The 21,053-nt window shown below is 36.6% G+C and overlaps 1 protein-coding gene across 3 annotated transcripts in view; it reads right to left on the bottom strand.

Annotated features, from left to right (window-relative positions):
- The window catches only part of PTPRD (protein tyrosine phosphatase receptor type D), a 284,032-nt gene that overhangs the window by 25,522 nt on the left and 237,457 nt on the right, over nt 1-21,053 (bottom strand). For all 3 annotated transcript variants that reach the window (XM_059833662.1, XM_059833663.1, XM_059833664.1), the window contains 2 exons: nt 10,049-10,168; nt 9,020-9,174 (listed from right to left, as the gene is read on the bottom strand). In XM_059833662.1, the coding sequence (XP_059689645.1) occupies nt 9,020-9,174; nt 10,049-10,168 (275 nt within the window). The remainder of the gene's footprint in view (nt 1-9,019; nt 9,175-10,048; nt 10,169-21,053) is intronic.

Raw genomic sequence — 21,053 nt, forward strand, 5'->3', positions numbered from 1 at the left:
TCCTCATGAAGTAGGGCTAAACTGGTCACTAACTGCTTGCTGCTGGGGAGGAAACTCTACTGAAATATTGTTGACACTGGAGGTTTATACTTTCCCCTGAAAGTTCTGACATTTGCCATTGTCAAAGACAGGATACTGGCCTAGATAGACCACTGATTCTATCTAGTAATAGCATTCACTATGTTCCTTTACAGATTTCTGACTTCTACCAGAAATAAAATCTTGCTCTATGCAGTCATAGCAGCTTTGTAGGTTTTCAAAAGATAATCCAGCCCTGAGTCACAGCAGTGGGGGTATAATCCCCTGAACTACAGGCCAAGTGCCAACCAAAAATGGGTCTATTCATATAGGACTGATTTAATCAAAAAGACCATGAGTAGGTGTTTTCCATTATTTGAACCTGCATGAAGAAATACTGCTATTATTTGTTATTTGTATGCTTTTGGATTGTAATAATGGTTCCAGTGATACTCACTGAGTTTTTATAATTATAAACAATGGAAGCACTTACTGTACATACAGCAGCTTCAGTTCAGGTTTTAGGAAAGGCTGGTTTGCTGTGCAGAACTGGTTTATAACTTAAGACAAAACTGGAAAGTGGATCAGCATCAGTTTGCTGGTGTTTGACACCTCATGGAGGATTTCTAGATAATGTAGCATAGTGTTTTCCTATTCAAACTAAAAATATAAAGGTACCCTAACCAATCTTTAAGGATCCTGCACACTGTCATATTAACTACCATATGGCAATTCTTGCCATGTTCATACTTCCAGGTTTTCATATGTGAGCACCTGAATTTAAGGAAACAAATTAGAGACCTAAGCTAATAAGACCCAGACTGCACTTAAGTTAAAGAGTGATCAGTTGGGGAAGGTAACTGGCATCTTTGCAATCAAGATGATCCTAACTAATGACACTCAAACTTGAAACACAGGAAAAAAATTCCCTCATTACCCATCCATCACTGGCTCAAACAGCATACAGATGGAGACTCTGCTTTTTGTCTGTATAATTGCACGAGCGTAGCACAGTAATTAGGTGCAAACTCTTGTATGTTCAGCATAAAACAGCCAGGGTCTTCAACTGTGAAGCTTTTGGAATCTAATTTTTTACAACCTTGAAAGTTTTTATGAGAATATGAAGGCAAGTCCCAACTCCTGTCCCTCTGTGAGGCCACTCATTACACAAGTGATTATCAGGTAGTGTGTGGCTATACCGATGACCCCTCAATCAGTGTGCTGGTGGGACATCAGTCTTTGTTTCTGCCAGCTAGCATTTATCAACCTTTCTTCTAGATTCTTTCTCATTTTCCAGCAGATTCTACAATTCCAACAACTAAATGAAGACAGAACAACCATCCAAAAATTTCTAAATGAAGAGAATCCAGCTCCAGTTCCCTAAACAGAGATCAAGCTCCCATGGTATCAAACTCTGCAAGCCTTGGTATATTTTGTATAAGGTACAGGTAGAAATGAAATAGCTCCCAAGAAGAAAGGTATGTGTAGAAATGAAATGACTCCAGTCAGTTACTCTGACTGCATGGTCAGAATTACTGAGACTATCAATACAAATGGAATACAAGTCAAAACAGGGACCTTTACTCATTGCTGTATTATTTTTATATTAAGAGGAACTAAACAACCTAAGCAGGGTCACCAGCTATGCGTTGTTTTAAGAAAAGAATCTAACAACAGCCTTATCGCTCTCCCTTTGCTTTTTATTTGTGAATGAAGACTTTGAGAAAGAAGTTGTCTTAATGAGATACATGGTGACCTACAGCTAACAGCTGGAGAGGAAATAGTGTTACAGTGTTTTCATATATGGATTATACCCAGCACAGTCTAATAGCACAGTAGCAACCCAATAGATGGTAGATAAAGACATATAAGTAAAGCAGAGAAAGTTTAGAGTATTTGTGATATTAAAATACTTGTCACACTAAAATGCCTTTACTATCTTTTTCTCTCCAGAGCTTTCAGTTGTCCAGGAAAGTTAGGAAAGATCCTGAGTTGTTCTCAGGGTAAGGAGAGGGAAGGGATAAGGAAGCTTTTAGTATTTTTTAAATCTCCATTGAGAGATTTCTGAATATTTACCAGGGGGATTTTTTTCCCCCACCGTGAAAGAGGATACGCAGTCATCTGCAACCTACTCACTGCCAGGATTAGAAAATAAGCACTTGTGAGGCATGTGGCAAAAGCGGTAGGGAGGTTCAAAAGATACAGAGGTGAAGTAAAACAATCCACAGCAAAATCATTGCCTTAGATATTTACTTATTTATTTATTTATTTATTATTCTGAAACATTGAACAAAAATTAGGTAAGTATTCTACTTTAAGAAATACAAGATCACACTGCATTCTGTTATTTTTTGAAAATCAACTTGTTTTTACTGTGCTAACTGGTTTTGTTAGTATACTCAGAGACAGATTTATTTAAAACAGTCACATTCTTCCAAACATCCAAGTTTTTCTGTTTGCAATAGCAGCATTAACAGTACCTGCCAAAACTTCACAAGGTATCTTGAAGATATGCCCCTTGGTGCTGGTATTAAAAAGAGAGATTCAAACATATGGGATTGCGCTTACACGTTAAGCTTTTATGTAGTGTTACTGAAGCAACTACTAAAGTTTCTGTGATGTTTTGAAAACATAGTGGCATAAAGCTTCAAACACCCTCTGGTGCTATTTTATTGTGATCTGATTAGTACCTGTTTGCCTGCACTAATCCAACTTCAAACAAAAACGTGTGCTTTCCCCACTATCATTAGACCACACATTACAGCCTCACCAATGCAGAATCCTAGGGTTTAAGCCTGCATTTTTTCATTAAAGAAACCCTTTTTTCTAGATCAGCTCTGCAAATTAGGACAAGTCATGCAGAGACACTAGTTGGATTGTGGCATTACTCAACTTCTGTGCAAAGGGACTGAAAGGATACAGTCTTAAAATAAAAGTGTAAATGAAAAAGCATTTACATGTATCAAGTATTTCAACCACCATAGAAAAATCTTCAGACAAGTTATTCTAAATAACCAAGTCAAGATTTGAACACACATTATGAAAAGGATCTACAAATAGGATGGAATTGCTAAATTTATTGTGTGTTGTTATTTTTTTTTCATCCAGCTTTAACTCTGATTTAGCTGCTTTCCTCTACCAAATCTCACACTGAAAATGATGATATTGCTGTCTTTGGGAGAAGGTAACTCAAGCAAGGATCACAGAACAAGGCAGTTTATATTATATTTCTAAAATAACTTTACTTTTATTTGGGCTTTGCTAAACTATCTTTCCTGGTGGATGTAGACAGAAAAGTACAGATTTTTTCCTGGAAAAAGTCAATGGCATTATGCATTTATATTATTACTACTACACCATTTTCATATAGGTAGTCCTACCAGAATATCTGATTACATAAACAAAAAATTCTGCATTTAGATTAGGCCTTGATGTTACCTCTGGTACTTCATAATCCTTTCAGCAACGATCTATGTTTTCTCCTTAAAGATAACACAGCTTTAATTACATTTTAATTACCTTTTCAGCTTAAAAATCTGCCAACTTTTCTGCACAAGTAAGAGCTTTGACTGGTAGAATTTACATATGACATTTCTCAACATGTTTCTGACTTCTGTATCACATTCAAATTCAATACTGCACAGGCAACCAAACTTAATTATCAAAGCAGATGTGTAAATGACATGCAAAGATGTCTGTTTCATGGACATTAGTAACAAATAATTACTAATCTTATCATAAATTCTGATCATATAATTCTGTATTTTTCTTTGCTTTCATCACACAAATTTGTCATGAAGACTTCCACTTGCATTTGTTTGACAAGCATTTATCAGAACATGTCTTATAAAGTTTGCTAATTTTGAATGCTAATACTTATATTATATTCACAGTTAATTTCACCAGTTAAGACTATGCTTTTTTTTTCTGGTCACTGTTATGTGAATAGCATGCTTTTAAATGTTTACAGGGTGGGTTCTTCAGTTGTCAGTTGTTTTCACCTCAGAATTTTTCCCACTAAGCACACTGTAAGTTATTAAATAAATTCTTCATACACTCAACAACCATTTCCTAGGAATAGGATATTAAACTAGCTTATCTGCTACTGAGACTTTGATACGAATTGGTCTGGGGCCACACTTGTGAACCTGATCTCCAGCTACCTTTCTCTATAGGATTCTCTATAGGATATATAGCCATATCCCAAAAACACCAAGCGAACTGGGAAAACCTCTTAATGTCTTAACATGAAGTGGACTTAAGGACAGCTGTTTGTCAATATTAAGGCAGATGTTCAGAATGCAGTAAGAAAAAGCTTGGGCTAAACCTTTCACTTACAGTGCCAATGTATAAATACAGAATAAATAGAGGGTTAGTCTCCAAGGATCACAATGCAGATAGATGGCTCTTTTATTTATTCCTCACACAAGCAGGCTCCTGTTGCTTTTACTAGGTGTTGACCTGAATCAAAAGGAGCTCAGCTTTTGAGTAGTAAGAAACTCTGAGCTAAATTCACAGAAGTATTACAGACAAATAGCTTCTCCCTGTACTTACTTAGTTGCCTGCTAGCTTTTATTTTCAGTTTTTTATGAGTTAAAAGCTTTGCAGAAAAATGCTTCCACAGCTTTTTCAAACATACTGGTTCTTTTTACCAAGCTTATTTTGAAAGGTAAACCCCCTTGTATTTATACTTCTATAACATGTTATTATTATAATTTCCAGAGCTCTGACAGTTTGTTAGGTACTGGAAGAAACATAAAAGAAGGTATCAGTGCTGTCAAAGATGCCTTGCATTCCCCACTACAAATCCCATGCTCCCGCTGGGGAGTAAACTCAGATTATTCCTTCAGTGGATATCTTGGAAAAGCACTACCTACCACAAGCAAAGGATATAAGATACGGTCTTGTTTTATATTGTTTTGCTCTACCGGAGAAAGCTTGAAATACTTTTAATATCTGAATTATGGTAGTACATGAGCTTTCATGAAAAGGGACTTAGGGAGTTCTGAACACAAAATGGGAGACAGTGACAGATAAGACACAGAACAAAGAAAAGAGGACTTTTTTAAAAGGCTGCAAAGGCAGACTAGGGGGCAGCAAAGGAAGACATGAAAAGCAAGAAGTTTGTCAAGAACAGATAAAATATCTCAGTGGAAAAGAGTGACTACTAGAAGGCAGTGAAAGGTGATGCATGACAAAAACTGGCAGGAGAATGCTACCATTAGAATGACGATCTTTCCTCAGAGAAAATACTAAGACATGCAGGAAAATATTTCATATTGAAATGGTTCAGCAATATGGTAAAAACCAGTGAAATGAGTTTGAGGAAACAGTGGAATTGAAGGACAGAAATAGACTATAATTAGAGGAGTCCATGTAATAAAGAGCAGTCCAGACATTGGAGAGAAAAAAATTGGAAAAAAGTGAAATCACGGAATCACAGAATGATAGGGATTGGAAGGGACCTCTGGAGATCACCTAGTCCAACCCCCCCAGCCACAGCAGGTTCACCTACAGCAGGTTGCACAGAAATGTGTCCAGGTGAGTTTTGGGTATCTCCAGAGAAGGAGACTCCACAACCTCTCCGGGAAGCTTGTTCCAGTGCTCTACCACCCCCAAAAGAAAGAGGTTCCTCCTCATGTTTAGACGGAACTTCCTATGACCAAGTTTGTGCCCATTACCTCTTGTCCTGTCACTGGGCACCACTGAAAAAAGACTGGCCCCATCCTCTTGGCACCACCCCTTAAATATATATAAGCATTAATAAGATCCCCCCTCAGTCTTCTCTTCTCCAGACTAAAAAGACCCAGGTCCCTCAGCCTTTCCTCATAAGAAAGATGTTCCAGTCCCCTAATCATCTTTGTAGCCCTTTGCTGTACCCTCTCCAGCAGCTCCCTGTCCTTCTTGAACTGGGGAGCCCCGAACTGGACACAGCACTCCAGATGCAGCCTCACCAGGGCAGAGTAGAGGGGGAAGATAACCTCCCTCGACCTGCTAGCCACACTCTTCTTGATTCACCCCAGGACGCCATTGGCCTTCTTGGCCACAAGGGCACATTGCTGGCTCATGGTCACCCTGTTGTCCACCAGGACTCCCAGGTCCCGTTCCACAGAGCTGCTCTCCAGCAGGTCAGCCCCTAACCTGTACTGATGCATGGGGTTATTCCGCCTCAGGTGCCGTACCCTACACTTGCCTTTGTTGAATTTCAAAAGGTTCCTCTTTGCCCAACTCTCCAGCCTGTCCAGGTCACACTGAATGGCAGCGCAGCCTTCTGCTGTGTCTGCCACTCCTCCCAGTTTTGTGTCACCAGCAAACTTGCTGAGGGCACACTCTATCCTTTCATCCAGGTCATTGATGAATATATTGAACAGGACTGGACCCAGTACTGACCCCTGGGGAACACCACTTGTTACAGACCTCCAACTAGACTCTGAGGATGACTGAGGATGAGAAGCAAAGGAAAGGGTGGAATGGAGTCATTTACAAAGTGAGCAACAGAGAAGAGAGGAAAGAAAAATCTGAAAGCAGAGTCTAAGAAATAGTAGGTAACATGCAAAACTTGCTTACTTTTTCTGTTTCAACAGAAAATGAAAATTTTTCTGAGCTTGAAATGAAATGTTTAGGCACATCCAGTACTTTAATTTCAAACTAAATGTGAAAGTTTTTCATGTTGCTGAATAAAAGACTTATCTTTTAGCTTAAAAAATCTGTGCTGATGTGCTGTCATTGTTCATCTTCTGATTTTTTTTTACCAATTTAATAATGTCAAATTCAAAATGATAAGGCAATAGAAATCTCAAAATATAAAGTTGCTACAACATGCCTGAAAAGAGACACCCACATTATCACTACTACTGTAAGAAAGACTTTAATAATTTATTCTTGTTGGTCAATCAGCGATGAGAGTCAGCACATTAATATTGATGAGTTAATGAGTACATTCATAAACTTTGAACTGTCCACAACACTCATTGGTACATGCCCAGCCACATAGAATTATTAAATACAGAGATGTAAATTTGTAAATTTGCAGGAAATCTGGTTTCATTAGTTCTTCTGCTCATAGACAAATTGTTGGGAGTGGGATTTAAAAGGCTTGCTAAAATAATAGAATATGTGGAAGTCTGCTTTGTAGAGAATAGGTTGTATGAAATGCCTAAGATCTTAATGTCTCAATAAGCTATAAGGCAAAGACCTTTAACAAATTTACTACCAGGATATGCATATTGTAGAGTATTGACAAATAATAGGAAATTGGGAAAAATGTCCCTCAAAAGGCATCAAATCATACTACCTAACCTGACCACCACTTTCACTGAAATTTGCATGTATAACAAACAACAAAGAGAAAATAGTGACCTTGCAGTTCATCAATAACACTGAGTGATAATAAGCTTTGTATTTTGTTTCATCTTTTCCAATGACTTGCTGTATGACTCTTAACAACTATTTCAATTTGTCTATTTTTGCATTAAGAGAATTTAGGTAATTATACTAACTTAACAGTCTTCCCACAGTGAGAGGATTTATTTCTTCTATTAATTTTGGTTTTGATTTAGAGCATAAGATCTTCACTGCTCAGCACCTTTGGAGGTATGCTCTATATGGATCAAGCTGACGAAATTACAGCCGAGGCAATCTATAACTCTAGGCAATAATCAAAATGTTTTAAGGTCCTGTAAACACAGGTACAAAAAGATTTGGCTCCATTCAGGAACTACTCAGCAAACTGTATAAATAGATTTGTATTATTATTTTTATTTATCCCACATTCCTAAGCCCGATGTGTCTTCCATGTTCTCTGATCTTTTCTAAACAGTCTACACTGAAGTCCTGCTTATTTTGTTTTCCTTTTGACTTTATTTTCCTGTCTCATTTATAAGAGCCCCTTTTAATCACTTTAAAAACGTTCAAATAACCAGCTTCCATGGCTGGCTTACCAATATGTAAGAAGCCAGAACTAGTGGGGGTGGTATGCTGTAATCCTTGTAATTCCTGTTCCTCAGTTTTTGGGTGACAAAAGCAAGACTGGTTTTCAAATATACTAAGCATTTGTAACTTCAGTGAACAGGAAGTAGTAGCTCTCAGCCTTACTATCTGAAGGTATCCCAAAATGAAGTTCACAAAAATCAGTGATCTTAGGAAGTAGCTTTGAAAGGGGCAGCACAGTAAGCTATGTAAGCTATAACAACATAGCCCTGGAATGAGGGAGGCCCATGTTACAGCTAACTTCTGTCAGAATTGGCACGTATGTTCTGATGATGTTCTTACCAGTGTGATTGTAAGGCTTTCTAAAAGATCTGCTCTTGTCAAAGGTTTCCAAAGAAACCCCATCTCTTCCTTTTAATTTTCCTTATTCCCAGAACTTCAGGAGGACCTGATGTTTTTCCCTCGAGAGTTTATTAATTCATACCTTATAATGTCTACAGAGGTTTGCTACCTTGCAAACAGCATGGAGCACTCATTTCCCTGGAACTGAGCTCAGCCTGTTCCCCAGGTACAGGCTTTGCAGTTCCAGCTCCTCACAGTCTTAAGTTGAGGGTTTAACCTTGAATACAGATTAAGGTTTCTACCTATTTTCAATAAAAGTTGCCATTTATCTTTCTTAATTTTCATGTTCTTTACTTTCACACACAATATAAGTAATAATTTCAAAAGCTGTTTCATTGCTTAAAACAAATTTTCTTCAATATTCAGGTTCTTAAATCAACACTATCCTCTTCCTTTTTCATGCCACCTTCTGAATGCCATAGATACATTTGTATTCTCCCTGCAGACCTTTAGATATTCTAAAATAAATTCCCCTTGCACAGACAAAAGAAAATAATTCTGGCCCATCCAAGTTGCCAGTGCCATACTCAGGTCCCCAGTTTGCAATGCAACCATCTTTTTCTTTGACAGACTCAGAAGTCTCTTTGAAAGAAGATAATGTTTTCATCAGCAACAAAACAGAAAGCAGTAATCTTGACATAAGATGCTTTGAAAGAAATTCTGGTCTTACCTGCAATGTACAACCATAGGTCCAGCATCAGGTGGGTTGCAGGTCTTGACTCGTCGCAGGAAAGCTAAGAACGGTGTTGGATGTTCTGGGACACCATGGTCAGGCCAGGCAGTGAACTGGAATTGCCTCACTTCCCTTTTCTCACTTGAGCCATTCTATGAAATTAAAAAACTTCATGTCAAAACTGCCACTTGATGCGATATTGGCACTTTTCAATGAAACAGCTACAGAAGCATATATACCAGTGAAGTGTATTTAAATCACATTTGGGGCCAGAGAGAAACAGAACTCAGGCTATGGAGGGAAATGTTTCTTATATTCTAAATTGCAGGATTCAAATGATGTACGAGCTTTAACTATACTGCACAGTAATGCATCACAGTAAGTGCCAGAGATTTACCTAGTATTTCATTCAGTTAAATGGTTTTTCATAGCGAAAGCTGTGTATTAACTTAAATAACTCCATGCTGTAAGAAAAATACACTCTGTAGACGAAGTCTCATTGTACAGTGCTGCTGGAAGGAAACAAAGGAGGAAAGAGGAAGGAGGGAAACGGAAGAAACGGAGTGAGGAAATAAGGGAGAAAGACAGGTAGGGAACACAGGAAGCAAAAGAAAGGAGGAGGGCAGGGTGGCAGGAGGGAGAGAGTGATGGGAAGGGGAGGGAAGGGGAGGGGAGGGAAGGGGAGGGGAGGGGAGGGGAGGGGAGGGGAGGGGAGGGGAGGGAAGGGAAGGGAAGGGAAGGGAAGGGAAGGGAAGGGAAGGGAAGGGAAGGGAAGGGAAGGGAAGGGAAGGGAAGGGAAGGAAAGGAAAGGAAAGGAAAGGAAAGGAAAGGAAAGGAAAGGAAAGGAAAGGAAAGGAAAGGAAAGGAAAGGAAAGGAAAGGAAAGGAAAGGAAAGGAAAGGAAAGGAAAGGAAAGGAAAGGAAAGGAAAGGAAAGGAAAGGAAAGGAAAGGAAAGGAAAGGAAAGGATAAAAGTTGCCTACATTCAAATTTTAAAGTATACTGTAAGTATATATAAGTTTATATACCTTGTAAAGTGCAAATGTACGAACACAGTATGTTGCCAATTCAACAGTGTCTAAAAGGGTCACTTGGATTAGTCCATAAGTTTCTGTGCCTCTGCTTGGCCAGTATTGATCACACTTCACCTGTAGTGAAAAATACGTAATTATTTAAAAAATTTAAAACTGACATTTATTATATATCTGAGTGTGTATCACTGTAGTTTTTTAAAGTATGTGGAGTTAGAATGTTCAAGAACTGCTAAGGATCCAGCTCAAGAAATTCACTTCATCATCCACAAGAATTGCTCTTCTGGTAGTAGCTCTTATAATACCTTCTTCCATAATGGGTATTTGTAAATTCAGTAGGGCAGATGATTAAGAAATACTAATAGGTATAGATATGCTAAAGAAAAAATGATTTATAGTAGCTAAAAATGTGACCTATATTTTTTGAAATTCACCTTTCACAGTACAGAATTTAATAATAGTACTAATCCAGTAAAGGTAGACAGACAATTTTTTGAGTATTTGCCATATTTCATCTATTTCACATTTGTCCCCAAACATATAAACTGTTGCTTGAATGTTAATATTTAGTTTGTATAGAAATATCTCAGTAAAAACCTGAAATTTTTGAGAAATAATTTTAGTACATGGATAAATAAAAGAGCACCAACAACTATGAAGTGCACTGTGAGTAAATACAATTTCCTTCTCAGATCAGTACTAGGAAGCATGTAACAAAATTGTATTCACAAGCATTTAAAAAACATGGTTTGATAGAGAGAGTTCATCCATCAAATTTTAAAAGACACAGGACATTTCATTCAGAGAAATCTCCATTTCAAAACACGGTAGTTTAGAATATTAAAGAGTTGAAATAATTCTGTATGAGATGATGCATAAGAGAACCGTATGCTTATCATCATTGCTGAGGCTCAATAATTTGTTTCAGTTAAAAATGGTATTAAAGATGAAAGCTGTTATGAAACAAGAAATGTTGAACCCCTGAAACAATCAGAAAACATGGTACAAAGTAGTATGGGGGTTAAATAATTGAAAATATTTTGCTTTCAGTGACTGATAGGTGAAACTGAGACAGTGAGGCTCCGTTCTGTTTATAACAATACCTTCTTATCAATTAGCCTTGCATATGGTACAGTAAAGAAGTGTATTCTGAGTCTAGTAATAATACATTGCATTTGTTTAATAAATGTCTTCATTGATCACTCTAAGCTACACTCATATCAAATTCAGTAAGAATACACAAACTGTAAGAAACAACAAAAGCAGAATATTGCACACCATTTCTGATTAAAATGTGAATTATCATGCTAATCCAAGAGAAAACTGATGATTCCTCCAAAATGGAAAATCAAGAAATGCATCTTTGAAACTCATGTGTTCTCCAGGTTTCTCACTTGGCACAGTACTTAGACTTAGTATGCTTTCAGACTCCCCAGTCCCAAATAGCTTTTGCTTGCAGATCATTTTATTTTGAGGCTCACAGGTCACATACCACTAATGGTTCACAAATCACAGTCTGAGAACAAGTAATCTAGATAAAGAGGAGAAAAAACTCTAACCATTGAAGTAGGTGATGAACATTCATTAGAGGCAAAAAACCCTGCAACAATGTTTTACAGGAATTGACAACTTAGTTTATAGATCAGGAACTGGAACAAAGTAACTAAAAATGTTTATTGATATTACAGTCTTAAAAATGGGATTAACAGTGTACAAAATCCTCTTATTAAAAGGAATTAAGTAATTACTTCCTTGTGCGATTTACTGAAATACTGAAAGAGTAAGTATTGCAGGTACTTCCTGAATATCGATGATGTATTTTTAAGATTCGTAATACTAAAAGAAGCCACTATGGTCTTCTGCAAACCAGACAGAAGGGTATATTTTCAATTGAGTTATTTCAATATAATTATAGTAAATCTAGTTTCACTTTATCTTTCATATAGACAGACTGTAACTTGTGTCTATATTAGTTAGCTATATTTTAGACAAACAAGTTGTGGTTTATTATTTACTAATTCCCATAGAATGACATACATTTTTTCGTGGAAAATGTTGATACATAATAGCTGTTGTTTGTAATCCTAGTAACTACAGGTTTAGTATAAACCTCTGACTAAACCTGTTTGGTCTGAATTATTTTTTTAAAAAATGAATAAAAATGGTAGAATAGTTTATGTACTTTCAATGCATTGAATACAAGAAATCAATGTCTGGCTATGCCTTTGCATGCTTAAACATGCAGTTCTCCTCTTTACCCTGCAGTTCCCACATATAAATCGTATGCTCGTAGAAGCACTGCCAGCTTCCAGAAAGCATGCCTGAAAAATTAACCAGCTTTCTCACTAGAAGGACTTTATAAAAACAACTTCCAAATGTAATAGAGAGAAATAGATGTTCAATACAAAAATTAAATGCAAATTCAGAACATAGTAGGTTACCAGCATCTTTGCAAACAACAGAAAACACCTGTTTTGTTTTTATTTTATATAGTAATCTAATGTTAAGCATATACTCAGGTTTAGAAGCCTGTAGAAAATTGCTCCTTTTCAGTTAAGCTGGGAGAAAATAAATGTGCCTGCTCTTTTAGGTGCAGATTTTAGGATTTTTTTTCATTTATTAGTTTATCTAACATAAACACCAATCATTTTATAATTTTTCTAAAATACTTTCTGTGAGAGCTAGCTGATGCAGAGGACTGCTGCTGGACGCAGACACTAACTGTTCAAATTTGTAGACCATATTATATATATGGTAGACCAATATCTATTGTTTGAAAGTGGAAACTGATGAAAATAAGTATCAATTTTTTAGAAAGAAATCCTGATTTCGGATTTGACCTTCTGGAAGAGCACATGAAGCGTAAGTTCATGGAACTACATCTTTTATTCCTTTTGCCTCTTGATTTTTCTCAGAAGAGGTCTTCTTCAGAGATGTGCCCTTACCTGCCTCCTACACTCTGTGATCATAAAGCTTACATTCCCAACAGTCCTAACAATTTAGAGTCCAATTTATCTTTGTGAGAGATCAGAACAATGTTTTCTATTGGACTTCACCAGCATCAGAGAATCAAATAATATAATTCTTAAGAAACTACTTTCTGAGACAAGAGTTCTTGTTAAATGTTTTATCCTATGTTAAAATCCCAGCCTTCAGTACTTGAAGTTTATTTTTCATTTTATTATTACATATTAATTTTTTTTTCCAGAAAAAAATTCTCAAACCCCTTGAGTCATCCAAAATTTAACACTAAATGTCAACAAGTCAGTTTTGAAATTATTTGCCAGATTTTTTTTGCTTTAGCTCTTTGGTCTGTGTTTAATTTCACTGTGATAAGGGCAATTTCTTCTTCATTTGCGTATGTTGTTTGGAAAACAGACAGCTTTAAGGTGGTAAAGTATGGTGATGATAACATGTGTCGTCCTTCAGAAATACAATTACAGCATTTATTTATTTTCAGAGTTAGTTCGTAACATACCTTTGGTGAATTTCATAGTCCTCACCTTCCTCTTATCCACCCAGCTCTCAGTTACAAGGGATGATCTTTTCCTCTGCAGACTATATTCACCTGCACCCACTGAGATCTTTTCTGTGCCACTAACTGCACCCGGTTACAGAAAACAGCTTTCACTAATAATTCTCTAATGTTCTCTTGCCTGTCACTAAAGATGTCAAGATGAACAGAACAGACACACAAGCATGAAAGAATTCACTGGTGATTTCAAAGAGTGTTTTTTAAAGAGAAATTCAATTACAAGTAATGACAAGCATACCTTTTACTACTACTTTTATACTATCTCATGATCATAGGTTGCACACTGCCAAAACCACTACAGCTGAGATCAGAGCAGCTCTCAAAAGCCTACTAAATATATTATGAACTCTTTAAGTATCATAGTAGTAGGCATAGCTAGAAGACATAACTAATGATAGGCACATTCTCTTAACCTGCTCCTTCAAACATATGCACGTTTTCTTTCTCTACATTTCTTCCACTCAGACCATGTGAATCCTTGCTCTTCATGGAAGTATGAGCATTCACTGAAAGCAAAGCTGTAAGAAAATGTAAATGCTTTCTTTTCCATTAAAAATGAGAAGCTTGAGACCATTTCAGACTTGAGGGGTTTCAGTAGCTACAGAGTTCCTAAGAATATTTGTGGATATTCACACTTCAACAAGTCACAGACAGTAGAGAAGGCACTGCCATGCATCAACAGAGCTGAAGGAAATGTATTTCCATATGAACATATGAACACAAAGATTCCTGACATTCAAGGGTAGAGAAATAATTTTCCAGTATAAAGTTCCATTATTCAGGCTAAAAAGCCCCTTCAGGTGATTCTTAACATGAGCCAGCTGTTACAGGCCATCTGAGATTATAAGGACAAAATGCACTCTACAACTACCTGAAAGGAGGTTGTAGTGAGGTGTGTGTTAGTCTCTTTGCCCAGGTAACAAGTGACAGGTCAAGAAGAAACAGCCTCAAGTTGTGCCAGGGGAGATTTAGATTGGATATTAGGAAAAATTTCTTCACTGGAAGGGTTATCAAGCATTGGAATAGGCTGCCCAGGGAAGTGGTTGAGTCACCATCCCTGGAGGTATTTAAAAGACATGTAGATGTGGTGCTCTAGGGACATGGTTTAGTGGTGGACTTGGCAGGGTTAGTTTAACAGTTGGACTTGATGGTCTTAAGGGTCTTTTCCAACATAAATGATTCTATGATTCTATGATTGTGGAAGCTCATCTGAACCAAGTATTTGAAGTTTAAAAATTAGGTAGAAGATAAGCACCTCTGCAGTGCAACATAATTCTGTCTAAGGTCTCAATTACAGGAGCCTTGAAAAAGAAGTTCCAAACAGGATTTGGAGACAACATAAATGAACTTTAGGCTAATGAGTAACGAAACTTTAGTCCTCCGTTAAGTCTGCAAATCAACCCTCATTATACCCTTACTTTTTGAAATTTATGAGATATGATTAATAGGATAACAGTTAATACTGAAAGATAATTGATAATTAAAAAGATAACCCCTAAACTGTTTCCATTCTGATCCTTAAGACAGAGTGTGGTACAGTTATTAAAATAAAAGAAAATGGAAATTAAAAGGAATCTTGGTCATATTTGAAATGTGTTCTCTATCTCATCTTTCATCTTCATCTATACAAGCCAAGAACAGTTCAAAACTATATTGCTGGCATCAATGTGACATGCCCTTTTTGAACTCTTCCTAACAGCAGAGAAGTCAGGGTCTTAGTGAATTCATTTTGAAGGATGAGTCTGTCAAACAGCTAAGTACAGCAAGATTTTAAAAAATTATCTTGAAAAGGTTTATATGAATGGAACTGAGGGAAAAAGTGAATGGGCTGACTACTTTTTGCTTCCTCCTCTTCCTGTACTCAAGGTTGATCACTGTGTGCAGCCTGAATAATCCTTTCACTGAATGAGATATTACACCACAGTATGAAGAACATACTGAACAATACAGCTTACTATTGAAGTGCTGTACCGAAGATTCTCTATTGTCCATACAGGAGAGCTATCTCTTTTAGCTGATATGAATATTATGTCAGAAATCAGTGAAACAAAATAATCAAAAGACTGAAACAACAGAGCAACAAAATTGTATTCTTCTTACATTTTTGGTTGACCTGAAAGCCAGAAGTGAATGGATGAAACAGCTTGAAAATGAGAAATGGTATATCTGAGAACATTTTGGGGACCTTAAGAGGTTTTCAGATTTTTGAATGGAACTTTAAGTCACGGTCAGCTTTCTATTGCTAGTTTAATACCTGGATAAAATTCTTAATATCATCTTCATTTCATACAGTTGCTATGACATTAACCGGCAAGATCACCTAGTAAAAACATCTATTACCAATACGTGCCTTTCAGTGGCTAGCTGTATCCATTAACTTCCTTAGGAAATAGGGAAGGCTTTGTAAATGTAAATCATAATACTCTGTTTCAGAGACAGCTGTCTGAAGAACTTAAACTTTCCAGATGTATTTCTCATCATTAAAGAGAACTGGTCTTGAGTCTTTCACCGGAATCTGCTAAATAAGGAAATGTGGGGTTATTTTCCCTAAACAATACTAAATTCATTCACTGACCTTTTCAAGCCTGAAATTCCTTGAAAGAAATTCTGGCACTGAAATAAAAGGTTGCAGGGCTAAACCAAACATGAACTATATCATTGCATTTTTAAAACAAATGTGCAGAATTTTTAATTTTGCAAGGAAAACTTCTAACTCAAAATGTCAATAGCCATTCTTTACATGTGGCATAGTCCCTCTGTCTGTATTAAGAGAAGAATTATATGAGGTAGTAATGTATGTCTTACTTCAAGCACAAAGCAAATGAACTAAGCAAATAAAGTAAAATTACAGAGTTACAGTACAGTTCTGACTAAACCACTTGCTATACACTTGCCTTAGAGAACTGGTATTTTTGAGAAAACTATCAGTTTACTCTAAAATCTAAGAGAAACCACTCCAGTTATAGACACAAGATCATAACACAAAAAACTGGACAGTTGCCTTGAAAAATACTTGTGGCAGTACCAGCTATTGCCATATCATTTCAGTTAAGTCACTGGTGTAAACAGTTCTTGAAAGCTTACAGTGGAAGAGACTGCACAAAATATCTTACGGAGTCTGTTCCATCCATGACATTGTATTTTGAAAGTTCTTTAACAGTTTAACATAAATCACCTTTACTGCAAAGTTTGTTTCTTCCTCCTAGAGCCCCACAGGCAGGGAAAACAGTTGATTGCCATGAAATTTTTAACAGCCTTTCACATGCTGGAAGACTATTATATTTTCCTTCACTCTCTTATATATGAAACAAATCCAATTCTTTCTGACTCTCCCATACAACATTTCTCCAGCCTCTGATCGTTATTGTTCTCTTCTAGATTCTCTGTAATTTACCAACATCTTTTCCCATGGGGCATTCATTCTGTATGTCCTCAACTCCAAATGTGTATAAGCTGAAATAACCAGAAATGGCATGCTAAAACTACTTTCAGCCTTTGTACTGGCATTACAGCATATTTTTTCACACAAAATTAACCCTGCTTATAGGATGGCATTTCCACAGTTATTTTGCTGGGTGACATAACAGTCTGAGTTGTAGCTGAGGCACCTCAGCACAGCATTTCCACCAGTAACATGTCTAGCAAAAGAAACTTTATGCTTTATTGACGAGTGTAGTCTGTGTTAGTATACATCCAGGATTAGATTCTTACATGAATTAAGCACCTATTACTGACTACATTTCAGTGAGAGTTGAGCACGTTTGTGCCCCTGTGCCTCTGAGAATCCTTTCATAATGAACAGCCACATGGTCGAGTTTCACAATTCTGACATGCTAAGTGATGACTCCAGCTCATACAATGGTGTATGAATTCTTGGTCTGTGGCCATCACATTCTGTTACAGTGAAAAAAACTCAGTACAAACCTACACATTTTTATTTTTATTTTTGTAAATCTGGTGAACACATGGTCTACTTGTCTTTGGATTTTTCTATTTTTTTTTTTACCAGCTCTCTCATTCATTCTTCTTCTGACTCATATCTTAGCATTCTGAGAGTGCTAAAGAAGTGAAATAAAATTATGATAGTACATTATTGATACAAAAGTTATTGGTTTGCCATTAAAATCAGGGAATGAGCAATGACAAAATTGCACATTTAATTCTTCTTTAGTAAAACAATACAATTCAGTATGAAAGAATCCCATCTGCAACATGTCTTATCTCCTATATATCTGCTGGGAGCGATGTTAACTTGCCTCTTACCAGAAAAAGGCATACATATTTTTCTAGTTGCTGCAAAACATAGCTTAAGTTTTTATTTATATTTTTCTGTGTTTAAATATGTACTTTACGACTTTAAAAAAAGAAAAATTACATACCTGTGCTGCCCAATACAAAACATCAGTGCAGCTTTTATGCACAAATCAATTACATTTTGTCTAAATACAGTAGAATACAGGTGCACTTGGGAGCATATTGATATAATCTGTAATGAATTGTCAAATGCATGTATTGATGATTTTTCTACTCACATTAGTGAAGATGTCTTATTGTCATTTATTTTTGATCCAGTATTTTGACAGGTAATAGCTCCAGTATTACCTGTCAAAACATGCTTACGAGGAAAGATCTGAAATTTGCTGCTGAAGCCCTACACAACAAATGGAAAACTACCTTAATTACAATCAGACAAAACTCTGCTGCACAGCCTGTGTTTGTCTGAAAGATCTTCATGCATTTCATATAGACAAGAAAACAATGTTCTTAGCTTTCTTTGCTTATTACTTACTGTTGTGCATGTACTATTGCTTTGTCTTAGCTATGAGGTCAGCTACATCAGATATCAGTCCCTACCCTGCCATCAACAAATGAAGATTCATTAAAAATATTAGCAATTTTTGCATTTGGAGTAGAAGAATTTAGGGTTCTTCCCTGACCTGCCCTTACATTTTCAGTGCCTATAGCAAGACTTAGAAATATTTGGTGGCCATAAGTTTGTTTCAAATCTATTCTTACTAAAGAGTCCCAAGGTACAATTAAATTTTCCACTGTGCTTATTCAAATGTTTTTGTTTTTTGTACTACATGAATCTGAAAAAAGCTTCCCTGATTTCATTCAGTATGTCCCACTCCTTCAAAAAAAAAAACCAAAAAACCAAACCCACCAAACAAAACAAAACCCCAAAAATTATTTTACTCCAATTTCCACCTTCAAGACACACATCTTCATCTATTTGATATTTCTACTGTCACCCAGTCTCCATTTTTCTAACACAGTGTTAGAAATATAGGGATAGTCTATAAATCTATAAAAAATCAGTTGAAAGACTCAGATGGAGTGTTCTCATCTGGGGAGATGCACACCTGTTGCATGACACTTGGAACAACAGAAGTACCTATTTAGCATTAGAGCAACCTCAGGAAAAGTCCACCTGGCTTTTCTCAGGACAGTTCCAGCTCTCCTGACTCTCTCAGGTATCAGTGACCAGTTGAGAGAAGCTAAGTCCAGGGACTTCTAACTATCCTTTGATGTTCTTATGGAACTGATACAGGACCCATGCAAAGAGTCCCACCTATTTCAATATTGTGGAACAAAATCTGAGACAGGATACATGGCTTTTCTACTGGGTGTGTTTCTACCTTCCCCTTCCCAGTGAAAACTCAAGATTCAAGATGTTAAACTTTGACAAACCAAGATGATTGTTCTATGCTTATATTTTTATATATTCTTGGCTTATAATATTGATGATGATATCCACTTCCTGACAGTCAAATGAGTGTCTGGATCAGGCTAACAGAATGCCACAAATATAGTTTCCTCATATATACACTTAGTCATTAGCAAATTTGAATGAAGCTGATAGTATCAGTATGAAAACATCATCATCATCATCTTCCTCATCAGTATAGAAGTTCAGAATCTGGCTCATATTTGAATAATTGCTAGGGTCATTATATGGTCATTTAGCTTTGACCTGACTGGTGTTTTTTGACAGAAAATTCTAACCCTAGGCACTATGGTCCGAACATAGAAAATATTGCCAATGAGGTTAAGGAGGGAGATAAGTACTTTCTATCAGTTCCAAAACAACATAGTAATTGTATTCAAAATAAGGAATTACATAGCAAATAAAGAAAGGATTGAATTTTCTTTCAAGTGGACAATCCACAACAGTATCGTACCCTGAAACAGGAGGCAGGACTAAATGTTTCCTGTTTAAGGCAATATTATCTTTTGTCATAAAGTGAGATTCTCGATCTTCAACTGATCTTTCACACCATTCACTACAGAACACAAGTTCTCAGAAGATTCAATTAATTCAGAGGATCTAAACAAAAAAAAAGGAAAATCTTCACTGCTGGGGGTGGAGGGGAAGACAGAGGAGTGCAGAAGAGATGTATCACACATCAATGCTTTACTTGCTTTACAGCTTTCCTTAATGTAACACACAACTACTTTTTTTAATCTCTAATTTGCAACCTTCAAAATAATTCTTTTATTTCATTTAGGTTAAACTCGCGTATGTGACAAATATGCTACCAACACTGTTCCATGTGCTGACAGTGTGTATAATCCTTTTTGATGTAAATTATGTGCATGGTAGCTGAATGATAGGACTGACTTTCTCTCTCTAGTCTGGTTTAGGTCAAGCGAGATTCAGGTGATGACATTTCATATGAAACCAACAAAGTGTGAAAGGTTGTAAGTGAAAGAGCTTCTCTTTTCCTGCAGCTTCCTTTTAGGCAAACAAATGAATAATGAATTCACTATAACATCTTCATTTGATGTAGTCAGCTGTAAAATACGTACATTCTCAAAGCTGAAAAATATGTACATTCTCAAAGCTGAAGTTACTCAGACATCTAACACATGCTAATGAACCAACTTTGTTTCTGCAGATGCAATTAAAATCCTCATCTTTATCTGTGCAGTCCAGGTTAAAAAGGCTGATATCAAGCTGCAGGACTACATAATGAAAAAAGCAAGCTAAACAGAAATGACGACATGGAGATGGAAAGTAGATGAAGTCCCCAAGAGAAATGATCTTGCCTTGCAGCAGGAATAACGATCAGGCTGCCAAGACACAAAAGCAATCAAAAAAGAATCAAAGGAAAAAGTGAAACAAAATTAGCGAAGACCTTAATCTCTAACGGAATGTAACAGTGTTTGTATTTCATGTTTGAAATTTCATTTGGTCTCCTGCTATAAGGATATGCTATATGAAAATGACACCATGAGAAAAAATAAAAATGAAATGTTGTTATTATATTCTTTTCCCACACAGGGATTCCCACTCCTGCCTCGCCATCAATACCATTAAATATGTTACATGTAGGTACTGTATTAGAAGAGGTAACTGGTATGCCATAGTCACAGAGCTGCAGACTCTAAGATTGGAGCTGAATTACATACTGGATAGCTGGTATCTAATGCTCTGCATTGGGGGCATCAAACTCACTTGACTGA

Source organism: Gavia stellata, chromosome Z (assembly GCF_030936135.1).
Source record: "Gavia stellata isolate bGavSte3 chromosome Z, bGavSte3.hap2, whole genome shotgun sequence".
Classification (NCBI taxonomy): Eukaryota; Metazoa; Chordata; class Aves; order Gaviiformes; family Gaviidae; genus Gavia; species Gavia stellata.